Below are 15,900 nucleotides of genomic sequence, written 5' to 3' on the forward strand. Positions count from 1 at the left end.
ATTGGCAAATCCTGCCCGAACATTTTGTTGTCTTGCCCTTTGTGTAATTCATCAAAACTTAGTGTAAAGACGTGCAGAAAATGAAGCACATAATAGCCTGACCAATGTACTTTTTCTTCCCATTTTGTGAGATACATGTTTTGTCTGCTGATATTCAGTATTTCAGTAAAAGGCAACTTAAGAAATCTTATTTAATGACTTATTTTCTAAACAACACAAACTATAACATAACATAAACTGAAAATTGTTTAATAGGCATACACTTTCACTTTATGGACTTCTTTATCTTCACATTCACGTTGCCTATCATAATAATAGAATGTATTGTTCCGTCTTTGAAGCTTCTTCACAAAGCCTGTATCTGGCCAGCGATCCACCTGCATGCACAAACAAGAGCCCTTAACGTTACTGACGATGTTATAGCGACAAACGAGGATGCCCTCTTTAAACTACAGGGTGTGTCCCACCAGTTTAAACCTCCTGCATTAATGGCACCATCCAATAAAACAGAGAATATGACGGCAGGAAAGGTTAAGAAAATTATTCCTCACCTGCTAATTTTCGTTCCTGTAGTACATAGGATCAGTCCAGACCGTGGGTTATGTCCCCCGTCCAGCAGATGGAGTCAGAGCAAACTTCCGAGGGTGCTGACATATAAGCAGGTGCACCCTCCAGGGCTCCTCAGTATCGAGAATATCAAAGCCCAGAGAAAACCACACTAGACAGAAAAATAGGACGGATCAAGCACCAATCAAATTGTAACCACAGAACATCTAACCAATGCAACTTGCAAGGAGAACTGTGAAGAACTAGGCAACAACAACAAAACATCAGAATGTAGGAGTTGGAGGGACAGGAAATAGAACGTATACGAGCAGGCGTCTGACCAATACTTAAGAAACCCGGGTGGGCGTCTGGACTGATCCTATGTACTACAGGAACGAAAATTAGCAGGTGAGGAATAATTTTCTTTTCCCTGTACGTACTAGGATCAGTCCAGACCGTGGGATGTACCAAAGCTTCCCTAAACCGGGTGGGTCCTTGAAGACCCTGCTCGAAGGACCCTGTCCCCAAAGGAACCCGAATCACCTACCGGTAGTTGCAACCGGTAATGCTTCGAGAAGGTGTGCAGCGACTTCCATGTCGCCGCGCGACAGATTTCCTGAATGGGAACATGTTGAGACTCTGCCCGGGACGTGGCCAGGGCACGCAACGAATGAGCCCGGACTCCCACCGGGGGCGCCTTCCCGGCGCCGATGTAGGCCAAGGAAACCGCTTCCTTGAGCCAACGTGCGATAGTCGTCTTAGACGCCTGCAGGCCTTTCTTATTACCGGACCAAAGCACAAAGAGATGGTCGGAAGCCCGGAACTCATTGGTCACTTCCAAGTAGTGCAGCAGAGAGCGCTTCACGTCGAGACGCCGGAGGGTCTGAGGCGCATCCGACGGGAAGGCCGGCAACTCCACCCACTGGTTCAAATGGAAGGACGACACCACCTTAGGTAGGAATGAAGGCACCGTACGTATAGAAACTCCCGAATCCGTGAAGCGGAGAAACGGTTCCCGGCACGAGAGCGCCTGAAGCTCGGAGATGCGTCTCGCCGAGGCTATGGCGACCAGGAACACCGTCTTAAGTGTGACGTCTTTGAGGGAGGCCTGCCGCAGTGGTTCGTAGGGAGCCTGTCCAAGGAGACGGAGAACCAGGTTGAGATTCCAGGAGGGATAGGGATGCCGCAACGGCGGCCGCAGGTGCTTGACTCCCTTGAGGAAGCGCGAGACGTCCGGATGAGACAAAAGGTCTGGATGTCCCGTGGTACGAGCCAGGGAGGCTAGAGCCGAGACTTGCACACGCAGGGAGTTGTAGGAGAGACCCTTCTCCAGGCCCTCCTGGAGGAAGGCCAGGACCTGACGGAGCGAAGGCGCCGTCGCGGAGGCTCCATGTCCAGCACACCAGACCTCAAACACCTTCCAGACCCGTACATAGGCGACTGAAGTGGATGTCTTACGGGCCTTGAGAAGAGTGTCTACCACGGTTACTGCATATCCCTTGCGCAGGAGACTCTGCCTTTCAAAAGCCAAGCCGCGAGACAAAAGTGTTCCGCCTGGTCCGAAAATACCGGACCCTGATGGAGAAGCCGCGGAAGGTGTGACAATCGCAGAGGTCCGTCCACCACCAGGTTGAGTAGGTCCGCAAACCACGGGCGCCGCGGCCATTCCGGCGCCACCAGAATGACCTGCCCTGGATGATCCTCTATCCTTCGCACCACCTTGCCCACCAGAGGCCACGGCGGGAAGACGTACAGCCGAACATGAGGAGGCCAGGGTAGCACCAGGGCGTCCACTCCTTCCGCCCCGTGATCTCTCCTCAGACTGTAGAACCGCGGAGCCTTTGCGTTGCCCGACGTTGCCATGAGGTCCATGGCGGGAGTTCCCCAGCGCCGAGTGATGAGCGACATTGCCTCGTCGGAGAGAACCCATTCCCCCGGGTCCAACGTCTGCCGACTCAGGTAGTCCGCCTGAATATTGTCCACGCCTGTGAAGTGGGAGGCCGCCAGGCGGTCGAGGAACCGCTCTGCCCAGGCCATGAGACGGGCCGCTTCGAGGGCCACCCCCGGGCTCTTGGTGCCTCTCTGTCGGTTGATGTAGGCTACCGTGGTCGCATTGTCCGAGAGAACCCGGACCGCACGTTGCCGGATGAGAGGCAGGAATTGAATGAGCGCCAGACGGACTGCTCTGGTCTCCAGGCGGTTGATCGACCAGGACGCCTGTTCCTGTGTCCACTGCCCCTGAGCTGAGCTTCTGAGACACACGGCCCCCCAGCCGGTCAAACTGGCATCGGTTGTGACCACAATCCATTCCGGCGACTCCAGGGGACAGCCCTGCGCCAGGTTCTTGGGGTCTAGCCACCACCGAAGGCTGAGTCTGGCCGCCGGCGGCAGAGGTAGTATCGCCTGATAGTCCTGCGAGACCGGTTTCCACCGCGAGAGTAGCGCCATCTGTAGGGGCCTCAGGTGTGCAAAGGCCCAAGGTACCAGGTTGATTGCAAAGGCCATCGAGCCCAGGATCTGCAGGTAATCCCTCGCTATTGGGACCTGGAGAGCGGCAAAATGGAGGATTTGCTCCCTCAGCGACTGGGCCTTGTCCGGCCACAAGAAGACTTTGCCTTGAGCGGTGTCGAAGCGTGCTCCGAGAAAGTCCAGCTGCCGAGACGGAAGGAGACTGCTCTTGCCGAAGTTGACTACCCAGCCTAGAGACTGCAGAAATCCGACCACCCGGTCGACCGCCTGCTGCCCCTGAGAGAGGGACTTCGCTCGGATGAGCCAATCGTCCAGGTAAGGATGTACTAGAATGCCCTCTCGCCGGAGCGCAGCCACCACCACCACCATGATCTTGGTGAACGTCCTGGGTGCCGTCGCCAACCCGAAGGGGAGGGCCTGGAACTGGAAGTGCTGTCCCAGTATCTTGAAGCGGAGGAGCCTGTGATGGTCCGGACGTATCGGAATGTGTAAGTAGGCTTCCGTCAGATCCAGGGAAGCTAGGAACTCCCCCGGATGAACGGCCGCTATTACCGAGCGGAGGGTCTCCATGCGAAACCGGGGTATCCAGAGGACCTTGTTGATTTCCTTGAGATCTAAAATGGGACGAAAGGATCCATCCTTCTTGGGCACCACGAAGTAGATGGAATAATGACCCGAGCCCACCTCTCCGGAGGGGACGGGAGAGATGGCCCCCAGGGCTAGGAGCCGGTCCAGCGTGCTTTGTACTCCCAGGCGTTTGTGACTTGCCCCGCAGGGCGAGAAGACGAATCTGTCTTTGGGGCGATGCCGCAAATCCAACGCGTAGCCGTGCCTTAGAATATCCAGGACCCATTGATCCGTGGTGATGTTGGCCCACTCCTCGTAAAACCAGGCTAGTCGCCCTCCGATCCTCGGGAGGGGGGAGTGGGCCGGCCTGACATCATTGGTTGGACTTGCCGGAAGCTCCCTGCGCCGAAGAATCCCTTGGTGGTCTGCGGCCACGAAAGGACCGGGCCCAAGACTGAGACCTGTTCGAGGGGTTTCTCGGACCCTGGGGCTTGGAGCTCCGAAATCGCCGTTGAGAGCGGGACCGATTTCTGGAGAAGGAATTGGACGGACGATATGACCTCTGGCGGTCCTCGGGCAACCTATGTACGGAGTTTTCCCCCAGGGATTTAATGATCTGGTCAAGATCCTCGCCGAAAAGGAACTTACCCTTAAAGGGTAGAGAGCCTAGGCTGGACTTGGACGAGGCGTCCGCCGCCCAATTCCGAAGCCACAGCAGTCGCCTGGCGGAAACAGCCGAAACCATGGTCCTCGCCAGGACCCGCAGCAAGTCGTGGAGAGCATCGGCCCCGTAGGCAATGACGGCTTCCAGCCTGTCCGCTTGCGCCGCTTCCTCAGGTGGCAATTGCTGTGAAGTAAGGAGCTGCTGCACCCACCGTAGCCCCGCACGCTGGGTGAGTGAATCACAAATAGCTGCGCGGACCCCCAGCGCAGAGACCTCGAAGATCTTCTTGAGGCAGACTTCTAACTTCCTGTCTTGGACATCGCGGAGGGCCGTTCCCCCTGTAACGGGAATCGTGGTCCTCTTGGTGACGGCAGAGACTGCCGAGTCGACCTTGGGTACTTTAAGCAGGTCCAAGAAGTCTCCGGGGAGAGGGTAAAGCTTGTCCATGGCTCTGCCCACTCTGAGCGACGCCTCCGGCGTGTCCCATTCCCGTACCAAAAGGTGTAGGAAAGACTCATGAATCGGGAACGTTCGCGCCCGGGGACGTAGGCCCGCCAGGACAGGGTCCCCTTTGGAGCTTGCTGAGGCTACGGAGGGAGCCGGAGGCCCAGGCGGTTCGACGGGCGGGTCGAGATCCAATTCCTGGAGGACGTGTGGGATGAGGTCAGACAGCTCCTCCTTTCGGAAGATCCGGAGCACCCGTGGGTCGTCACACTCCAGGTGCGCTGCCAGGAGCGAATCCTCATCAGCCGAAGCCGGGTCACTCCCAGGGTCCTGCGGTGGGGTCGCTCCGCTGGGTGGAAGAGCCAGGAGCGTCTTCTGTCCGCCCCCCGAGGGCGCTGGATTGGCCCCCCCCACCCCCACCAGCCGGGGCAACTTCGCGGGCGTGGGGTTCGCTTGACCACCGCCGGGCGACCCCCCTGCCGGCTGCAGGCTCTGGCGGTACGCCTGGTGCATTAGGAGAACAAAATCCGCCGTAAACCCCCCTGCCGGTGGAGGGACGGCGAGGGCGAGGTCCGTGGAGGGGCCCGAAGCGCTGGGGGGGGGGAGGATGGGGCTCGAATCGGCCTCAAGCGCGGCGAAAACCCATGCTGTGACTCCTCAGCTTCCGAGTCAGCAGCGCTCTCTAGCTCTAAGATGGCCGCCGCTCCCGCCAAAGAAGGGGGCGGGGCCTTTCCCCTCAAGCCGCGGCGCTCCGAGCCGGACGGCGAAAAAGGCGGGGAAGCCGGTCCGGACTCCCCCCCGGGGAGAGCGACGCCGGAGGAGACATCCCGCGATCCGCCCTGCCCCGGGACGGCGCCGGTAGCCCCTTGAAATCGCTGCATGGCGTCCGGTCGGGAGGGAGAACCCCTTCAGCGACCGCCCCTGGGGCCGGATCCGGGGAAACCGCGCCGCGGGAGGAGCGGGCTCGTCCGCCCAGGCTCAACTCCGCGAACCCTCCCCTCAGGAGCAGCAGAGGAATGGGACTTCCCTGCTGCTGCGGCCCCGGGGAATGAAAAACGTCGCAGGGCCGAGGGGGAGGGGTGCGAATCGCGGCGCTCCGAACAGGGGAGAGGCTGGTCCCACCAGCGTGCCCCTGAGCCGTCCGACGGCGAAGCTGTGAAAGGAAAATAACAGCAACACAAAACTTACCGCCGGAGAGAGAAGAACAAAGGGCAGACAAATGAGAAATTAGTCCTGCTGGCAAGCGAACCAGGGCTGCGAGACCCGGGCAGGGGCTCAGAGAGACTCCCTGAGAAGAGAAAAAAATTTTTTTTTTTTTTTTAAACTCTATTTAATAATTTAGAACCCAGGCCTGCTTGATCCTGTCCTGAGAAGAAAAAGATAGAAATAGTGGGGCAGAAGCCACCAACTGGGGAAGCAAAGGTTCCCCCACTCGCATCTGCTGGAGTCAGAGAGATACTGAGGAGCCCTGGAGGGTGCACCTGCTTATATGTCAGCACCCTCGGAAGTTTGCTCTGACTCCATCTGCTGGACGGGGGACATAACCCACGGTCTGGACTGATCCTAGTACGTACAGGGAACATGTAATCTGCTCTTTTCCTTTCCTCTGTGATCATACCATGTGCCACTGCTCTGAATCCTGCCAGCTTCTGCTAGCTCAGGGTATGCTGTGATGTCCATCTACACGTCACTGCACGCTGTGGGCCTGTTGCAATATCAAACGCGAAGAAATGTGCGTCCACACTGGGTGCACGTGTTTTCAACGCACGCACACCCCCCTCTCCTGGGCGCCTGATGCAATAGGCAAATGAACTGCTGCGCTAAAAAGGACGCGCTAGGGATAGATTGTGCATCTCTAGCGCATCAATGGCATCGGGCGCCCAGGAGATGTGGCTGTGTGTGGGTTAGGGAAACAGATGTTCGTAAATTGCATGTGTGTTCTCCTAACCTGACTGCTGTCAAGATTTTGTTTTTTCATGCTGCTTCCTGTGGTTCCTGCTACTTAGTATCACCAATACTAAGTAGCAGGAACCACAGAAAAGCAGTAATTTCTGCGCATCAAGACTTAACGCCAGTCCTGGGGCTGGCATTACCTCTTGTCTGTAAAACCGTGCGCATTGGGCATGCAGTGAGTTTTTGCATCGGGAGCAATACCTAATAGCCTCTTCTACACGACATTTTTATGTGATGGAGCGCTATTAGCTACGAGCTTGTTTAGACATGCTAATCCACTTTTTTTGCATCGGGGTGTTAGCCTTGCGCATCCACTCATGGGCTAATATGTGCGCTGGCCTGCGTGAATGATACTGCATCGGCCCCACAGTCACAGCAGCTCAGGGAGGTGGCAGGACTCAGAGCAGTCTCTGCATAGCATGCAGATTAAGTGGGATCTAACCAGGAGAGAGGGAAGTGAGAAAACAGGCAAGGAGACAGAAGACAGAATTTAGAGGGGCAAAAAAAGCTATCAGCAGTAAGACAAAGAAAAGCAGAAAAACCTAAGAAAGTGAAAACTGGAAAAGTTGGGAGGAGGAGACCAGGCACTGAAAAAAGACAAGTGAAAATAAGGAAAAGACAGCAATAATATACAGGTTCAAATACAGAAACAAAATTAAGCCAAAATAAAACTAACAGTGTAAAGAAACAGAATAAAAGGGATAAAGCACAGTGAACATGAAATGAGATGAAAAGAAACTAGGCAAAAGAAGCGCTTAAGGGAGTCCTGGAGAAGGAAAGGCATTTGAAAAGGATAGCCAATGAAATAAACAGCGAAGAAGGAAGCTAGAGACACAAAAGAAAGGTTTGAAAATGTTTAATGAACATAAAAAGGTGTGTATATATATATATATATATATATATATATACACACACCTATATATATATTAGAGATGTGAATCGGAAGCAGAATCGGATCCGATATCAGTTCCGATTCACATCTCTATAGATGTGAATCGGAACCAGAATCAGATCCGATATCAGTTCCGATTCACATCTCTAATATATATATATATAGTATGTATCAGACACATTAAAACATAAAAACATGATCAGTAACACCAGTGTCACAGTTTCACCTGAACGACCAATCTCACAAGAACTCCGCCCCCTTCCCTTGGCCAGCCCACAAAGGTGGAGAAAATCGGATGATAATGTATAATAGATATCCAGTATGATTGTTTGGCTGTTTGTCAAGGTTGGAGGCTGTGGTTGATGGGGACTCCAGGCCCTCCAACCAAGGAAAACAATTCCACCTTTTGCACTGATAAGCTGGCAGGGAGCTCAAACCCGCAGATGGAAAAGAATCAGAAAGGAACAGTGTAGCTGTCAGGACCTTCCAGGAAAGGATGGATACAAAGCTATGTGGAACTGGAACATGGCGTTCTGTTCTTTTTCACTCATCGCACAATAAAGCTCTGGAATTTTTTGCCAGAGGATGTGGTTGGTGCAGTTAGTGTAGCTGGGTTCAAAAAAGGTTTGGATAAGTTCTTGGAGGAGAAGTCCATTAACTGCTATTAATCAAGTTTACTTAGGGAATAGCCACTGCTATTAATTGCATCAGTAGCATGGGATCTTCTTAGTGTTTGGATAATTGCCAGGTTCTTGTGGCCTGGATTGGCCACTGTTGGAAACAGGATGCTGGGCTTGATGGACCCTTGGTCTGACCCAGTATGGCATGTTCTTATGTTTGGATAAGTTCTTGGAGGAGAAGTCCATTAATGGCTATTAATCAATTTTACTTAGGGAATAGCCACTGCTATTAATTGCATCAGTAGCATGGGATCTTCTTAGTGTTTGGTTACTTGCCAGGTTCTTATGGCCTGGATTGGCCTCTGTTGGAAACAGGATACTGGGCTTGATGGACCCTTGGTCTGACCCAGCATGGCAATTTCATATGTTCTTAATGCTTCCTCCCAAAGAATTCCTGTGTATGAGATTAATGTCCCAGGACTACTGAAGCCTGGGTCCTTGAATTCTTGTCCTTTTCAGAATGCATGCAACTAGCATGCTCTAGTTGGGTAATTGGGCTTGTTGGATCCCTACATTGCTAAGACATAATACTTCATGTCTGCCTTGTTACTTACAAGATATAGAAGTATGGGATCTCCCCATCTTCGGTACATACTGGAAGAGAGGGTGGATGAGCACTGCCACCAATTTATAGTAACATAGTAATGACAGCAGATAAAGACCAAATGGTCCATCCACTCTGCCCAGTAAGTTTCTTATGGTAGTAACTGGCGCTCCCTGCAGGTTATCCCTATGCCTTCAGTTTAGGATGTAACTGCCACTCTGTGCAGGTTACCCCATGCTTTCTGTTAAGAGTAGTAACTGCCCCTCCATGCAGATTATCCCCATCCACCCCTTTTTTCATTGCCAACATCTAGCATATACGGATCTACAGTGACTGTATCCCTATAGTGCCCTTTTGAATTCATTTATCGTTTTCATCCTCACCACCTCTTCTGGAGGACATTCCAGGCATCCACCACTCTCTCCGTAAAGAAATATTAACTGATATTGGTTCTGAATTGTCCCCCTTGGAGTTTTATTTCGAGACCTCTAGTTCTACAGTTTCCTTTCCAACAGAAAAGGTTTGAAGTTTGTGCATCATTAACTCCTTTCTGGTATCTAAAGTTCTGTATCATATCTCTCCTGTATCTCTTCTCCTCCAGGGTGTACATACTTAGATCCTTCAGCCTCTCCTCATAAGTCTTCTGATACAGACCATACATCATTTTGGTTGCCTTTCTCTGGGCTGCTTCTACTCTGTCTCCATCTTTTTTAAGAAACGGTATCCAAAACTGAACAAGGTATTCTAGGTGAGGCCTCACCAAACACCTGTACAAGGGCATTATCACTTTCTTTTTCTTATTCGTTATTCCTCTCTCTATACAGCCTAGCATCCTTCTGGATATGGCTATCACCTTTTCATATTGCTTTGCTGCCTTCAGATCCCCAGACACTTTTACTCCAAGGTCCCTCTCTTGATCAGTGTACATCATTCTTTCACCCTACATTGCATACAGCTCCTTTGGATTACCGCACCCCAGATGCATGACTGCACTTCTTGGCACTGAGTCCCAGCCTCCAAATCTTTGACCACTCTTCAAGCTTTCTTAGATCACTTTTTATTCTCTCTACTCCTTCAGGGGTTTCCGTTCTGTTGCAGATCTTAGTATCATCCACAAAAAGACAAACTTTACCTTCTATTCTTTCCGCAATGTCATTCACAAAGACATTGAACAGAACCAGACCCATCACTAATCCCTGTGGCACTCCATTTAACACTGTTCTCTTTCAGAGTAGGTTTCATTTTCCATTATCCAACCAATTTGTAATCCATTTCACCACCATGGCGCCCACTCCCTAACTTCTTATTTTATTCATGAGCCTGCCATTTGGGACTGTATCAAATGTTTTGCTGAAATCCAAGTAAATCACATCAAGTTGTCTTCCTTGATCCAGTTCTCTTGTCACCCTATCAAAAAAAATCAATTAGATTTGTCTGACAAGACCTTCCCCTGGTCAATGCATGCTGCCTCGGGTCCAGGACCCACCGGATTGGAGATAGTTAACTATCCTTTCCTTCAGTAGACTCTCCATTATTTTTCCCATGACCGAGATGAGGCTGACTGGCCTGTAGTTTCCACCCTCTTCTCTGCTACTGCTCTTGTGAAGTGGGACCACAACCACTCTCCTCCATTCCTATGGCATCACTCCTTTTTCCATGGATCAAATGAACAAGTCTTTCAGCAACCCCCCCTTAGTATCCTGGGATGTATCTCATTCAGCCTCATGGTTTTGTCCACTTTCAGTTTTACTAGCTCGTCCCATACATTCTCTTCTGTAAATGGGGTTGCATCTACTCCACTCTCATCCATGGTCTTGTCAACCAGCAATGGTCCTTCTCTAGGGTCTTCTTTACTGAACCCCAAACTGGCATATTTCTTTAAGATTTGTTATTTCTTTATCCTTCTCCACATATTACTTCTTGTCACCTTTCATTTTCACTATAGCAATTTGAACATTCCCTCCTTTCTCTGATATATCTGAAAAATGTTTTGTCACCTCACTTTAACTCTTTGGCCATCCTTTTTCTGCTTGACCTTTTGTTTTCCTGATTTCTTTCTTTATCTCCCTCAGCTTCATCAGATATTCTTCCCTGTGTCCATCTGTTTTGGATCCTTTGTTCTTCCTGAACGCAGTTCTTTTTGCCTTTATTTTTTCAGCCACATCCTTTGAGAACCAGATTGGTTTCTTTATCCTCTTACTTTTCAAACATATAGATTTGTTGCCTTTGTAATTGCTCCTTTTAATTTGGCTCACTCTTGTGCCACCTCGCCCATTTTCTCTCAGTCTTCTAAGTTCTTCCTCCAGGTACATCCCCATTTTGACAAAGACTGTCTTTTTCAAATTCTAAACTTAGATATCCATGTGACATCTCACTATCCTGGCTGCGATATCGAACCATACCATTCGATGATCACTGGTGCTCAGATGAGCACCTACCCAAGCATTAGAGACATTATCCCCATTTGGGAGCACTAGGTTGAGTGTCAATCCCTCTCTTGTGGGTTCCAATACCATTTGTTTTAGCACAGAACCTTGAAGGGCATCCTCCATCTCCCTGCTTTTTGCAGATACTACAGAAGGGATACTCCAATCCACACTGGCAGATTAAAATCTCCAACAAGCAACACTTCCCCTTTATTTCACACCTTTTGAATGTCTTCGATCAAATCTCTTTCCAGTTCTTCTGTTTGAGTTAGAGGCCTGTAGACCACACCAGTGTAAATGGAAGCATCATCTTCTTTTTTTATGTCAGCATATAATGTACAGACACAGGTATGGAGAAGACTGAGCAAAATGATAAAGGGGATGGAACGGCTCCCCTATGAGGAAAGGCAAAAGTAGTTAGGGCTGTTCAGTTTGGAGAGGAGATAGCTGAAGGGGGATATGATGGAGATCTACAAAATCATGAGAGGATTAGAATGTGAATCGGTTGTTTACTCTTTCAGATAACAGAAGAATTAGGGGGCATTCCATGAAGTTAGCAAGTAGCACATTTAAAACAAATCAGAGAAAAATCTTTTTCACTCAATGCACAATTAAGTTCTGGAAATCATTGATAGAGGATGTGGTTAAGGGTCACTGGCTTACAGGATAGAGAGGGCGAAAACTGGTTTTAAAAAAGATTTGAACAAGTTCCTAAAGGAGAAGTCAATAAATTGCTATTAGTCAAAAAATGGGGATAAGTAGCTCTTTATGTCAAGAACAGTATTCAAGCAACTGAAATGTAAGAGATGTGGGCAATGTTCCTTCTAACTTTTGAAAGACTACGTGCGCAAAAATGTTCTTTTGTGCAAATTTTTATAAGCTGAGTTGAAATGCATCCGCTATGAACCAGTATAATGCAAATAATATCGGGATGCGTACTACGTTTTGCTGTAGGCACAGGATTCATGACCTATGTTCATGCACCCATGTGTACATCTTAGAAGGAATAGTGGATGTGGGGTAGATAAGCATTAACAACATAAGAAGTTGCCATACTGGGTCAGACCAAGGATCCATCAAGCCTAACATCCTGTTTCCAACAGTGGCCAATCCAGGCTACAAGTACCTGGCAAGTACTCAAACACTAAGTAGATCCCATGGTACCACTGCCAGTAATAGCAGTGGCTATTCCCCAAGTCAACTTGACCAATAGCAATGGACCTCTCCTCCAAGAACCTATCCAAACCTTTTTTAAACCCAGCTACACTAACTGCACTAACCACATCCTCTAGCAACAAATTCCAGAGCTTAATTGTGCGTTGAGTGAAAAACAATTTCTCCAATTGGTTTTAAATGTGCTACTTGCTAATTTCATGGAGTGCCCCCTAGTCCTTCTATTATCCAAAAGAATAAATAACTGATTCACACCTACCCTTATAAATTTTGATTGTCTTACATGACAGTGCTTGCACGGTAAAACTAAAACTGAAACTGTAACAAAACCAAAGAAACAAAAGAAATAATTGTACCGTATTAAATCTTATTTTACTTTATGCTGCTAATAAATTATCTACCTCACAAAAAGTATCTGCTCCTTAAAACTAATGAATTTGTATCATAAGGTTATTGATTAAAGCTGATATTATGGAAGGTTATCTACACCAGATATTTCCTACAGTCCTTCCTTAACAAGTTATAACCTGCGATGGCTGAATTCCCAATCATGAGACTCACTGAGCCAGGTCTCTATAATAGCAACAATGTCCAAGTCTGCCTCCACCATTAGGGCCTGCAAGTCTGGGATTTTATTGCCTGATTATGCGCATTAGTGGTCATAGCTTTCCAACTTTTCTTCCTTGGTTTGCTGCTCTTCTTAGTCACTTTTTCTGCTCCTTTGCTTAAGTGTGGAATATAGAGTTGACTGGTTTTATTTTCTCCTCTCATTTCCTGTATTGCTTGGGGGTGACATTCCTATTTCATTGGCAACCTTCTGCCACCCTTGTGTTGGAGTGAAGTTGACGCAACCTACTGGGGAGGTCCTGTAGGTCCTCACTGCCACTTGATAGAGCAGCTAGGAGTAGAGACTGAAGGTTCGCCTATACCAGCCTCTTTCCCCTTGGATTGAACCTTTGGGTTCTGGAGGCCAGCAGGTCTTAGGTGGCAGTCTGCGGTGTAGGCAGAAGAGTAGATATGGGGTCAGACTGAGGTCAGAGGCAGCAGAGTAGGTTATCAAGAAGCCAGGCCAAGGTCAGTGGCAAGCAGTAGGCAAGGATATTGAGAGTCTAGGCTAGTCAAATACTAGGGGTCTGTCCAAGAGAGAGAGAAGATGGTAGGATGGGCTAGGCTGAAGAGATGAAGGCAAGGTTGAAGAAATGAAAGCAGGATGGAGAGAAGAAGGCAAAGCTGGAGAGACAAAGCCAAAGCTGGAGAGACGAAGGCAAGCTGAAGAGACAAAAGCAAGGCTGGGCAAGGCTGAAGAAATTAAGAATGCAGCAACTCACACTACCTGGAAGGTAGTTGACCCATTGTTGAGGTGGCATCTGGCAGGAAGAAGGGCTCTTATAAGGGCTGAAATGAGTGACATCATTTGAGGGTGCTGTGGCTAACTCCCACTGTGGGTGTTAACTTCGTGGACCCTTGGGCTGATCGGAACCGAGGGATGGAAAGTTGGGAGGGTTCCCAGCAGTGGTCCCGATCGGGAGGCGGCAGAGGCAGACTCGAGGATGGCTGGAGGAAGGAACCACGGAAGGCCCTATGCGACCAAGGGCTAGAAGGGAGATGCGGAGAAGGTGAGACTGGCCTGGTGGTAGGAGATCTTCGCCCTGGAAGCCGGTACTCCCCCGAGAGGAGCTCGTAAGAGTCCGGCCGCTGGGACTTAGGAGATTCACCCTGGAAGCCGGTGTCCCCCCAGGAGAAGCCCGTAGGGACCCAGCCACTGGGACTTAGGTGGATCCTCGGAGGCGGAGTCCAGAAGAAGTCCAAGGTCGAGAGCCGGAGGGTCGTCGCTCACCAGGCCAAGGTCGTGCACCAGAGAAACACCGCTAGCCGATCCGGGTCAGGAACCAGAGAATCACCGAAAGCCAATCCGCGTCAGGAACCAGAGAATTACCGAAAGCCAGTCCGCATCAGGAACCAGAGAATCACCGAAAGCCAATCCGCGTCAGGAACCAGAGAATTACCGAAAGCCAGTCCGCGTCAGGAACCAGAGAAACACCGAAAGCCAGTCCGCGTCAGGAACCAGGGGATCACAGAAAGATGAAGCAGGAACACCGCAACTGGAAGCAGGACAAACCTGGGAACCTCGTTGCAAGGCAGGGAAGGCTTGTAACTGCAGGGCTTAAATAGCCCTGCAGCGTCTGACGTCAGCAGAGGAGAAGCAGGGCTCTCCCGCGCTGGCCCCTTTAAATCCAGGGCTCAGCCGCGGGAGGACGCTGGCAGCCATGTCGGCGCGGTAGCGCCGCGTCCCGAGGCCTGCACGGCCCGTTCGGGGCTGGAGGGGACCGGAGCCGGGTGCAGGTAGGCGGCGGCGGTCCGTTCGGAGCTGGAGGGGACCGGAGCCGGGTGCAGGTAGGCGGCGGCGGTCCCGGCCGGCCCGGGGTCGCAACAGTGGGCCTTTTAAAGAGCAACATCTGGCGCGCACATATGCCTAGGGAAGCGGGGCCCAGCATGCAATAGCGGCATTCCTGCCGCGTGGAGGAGGCTAGTGTCATTGGCATTTGGGGGTCAGTGAACTGGATCATGGGAGCAGCCCGCGAGCCAGCAAACGTAATATGTATGACTGGAATTTCTTGCTTAGGATCTTCTTTCCTGCCACTAACAAGTGTAAGCCATCCTTATAATCTTTTAGTGCTCCATAATTGGCCTCAGCCTGCAATGTATCCAAATTCACTTTCTTAACACCATGTTTTGAGCCATGTATTGAAATTTTATATCTGGCTTATCCTTTCCAAAACAGGCAATATTTCATGCAAATCAACATTCTTTGCCATATATCTAATCTCCTTCCCCAGATTCTGGAAATCATTCTGTACTGCTTGGATACTGTTTCTAGCAAGGTCGTTAGTCCCCATATGGATGATAACATTGATATTGGAGTTCTTACTTTCTACGAGCTGAGGATCCTCTTCAAAATTAATTCTCAGATTTGTTCCTCTAATGACTGAGTCTCCCAGCAGAAGGAGCTTTCTTTTATAAAATTTCTTAATGTTAAAGGTTTCTGGGTGCACGGGGAGTCTTTTTCATTTTCTGTTGCAGGAGCAGCTTCATTTTCCAATTTAGAAAAGGCATTCTTTAGGGACATCAAGGTATGTCGGAAGGCTGAAAAGAGGTGCCCTAGGGGCACCTTCTACTTGTGTTTCAAAGGGAACAGCCTGTGAACAAAGTCGGAAAGGAATAGTCTTCATATGGAGATCTGTTCCCAGCCTGTGATGGAGAGGACCTTGGTGGGAGGTCAGCTGAGTACTGCTCCTAGGAAGAGTATTTCTCTGACAGATATGCAGGGTTCCAGGACTGCTCGGACTCCCCAGAACTTTGATTCGATGGCAGCTTGAGAATGCAATGATCCTAGAGCTGAAGGCTTCTATGTTATAATACGTGACTCATTGGGCTTCAGGATCAATTGAGATCATGGAACAGGTGAAGTTTCTCATTCTGAACCCATGCAACTCTGGTTTGATGTACTGGACCTGAATCAACACTACCAAAACACTTGGTGC

General features: G+C 50.0%; 1 protein-coding gene across 2 annotated transcripts in view; it reads right to left on the reverse strand.

The window, feature by feature from the left end:
* Positions 1–233: 233 nt before the first annotated feature.
* Positions 234–15,900, reverse strand: part of MEIG1 (meiosis/spermiogenesis associated 1) — a 29,576-nt gene continuing 13,909 nt past the window's right edge. For both annotated transcript variants that reach the window (XM_029615491.1, XM_029615490.1), the window contains exon 3: positions 234–377. In XM_029615491.1, the coding sequence (XP_029471351.1) occupies positions 249–377 (129 nt within the window). In that variant the 3' untranslated portion in view covers positions 234–248. The remainder of the gene's footprint in view (positions 378–15,900) is intronic.

The sequence above is a fragment of the Rhinatrema bivittatum genome, chromosome 9 (assembly GCF_901001135.1).
Source record: "Rhinatrema bivittatum chromosome 9, aRhiBiv1.1, whole genome shotgun sequence".
Taxonomy (NCBI): Eukaryota; Metazoa; Chordata; class Amphibia; order Gymnophiona; family Rhinatrematidae; genus Rhinatrema; species Rhinatrema bivittatum.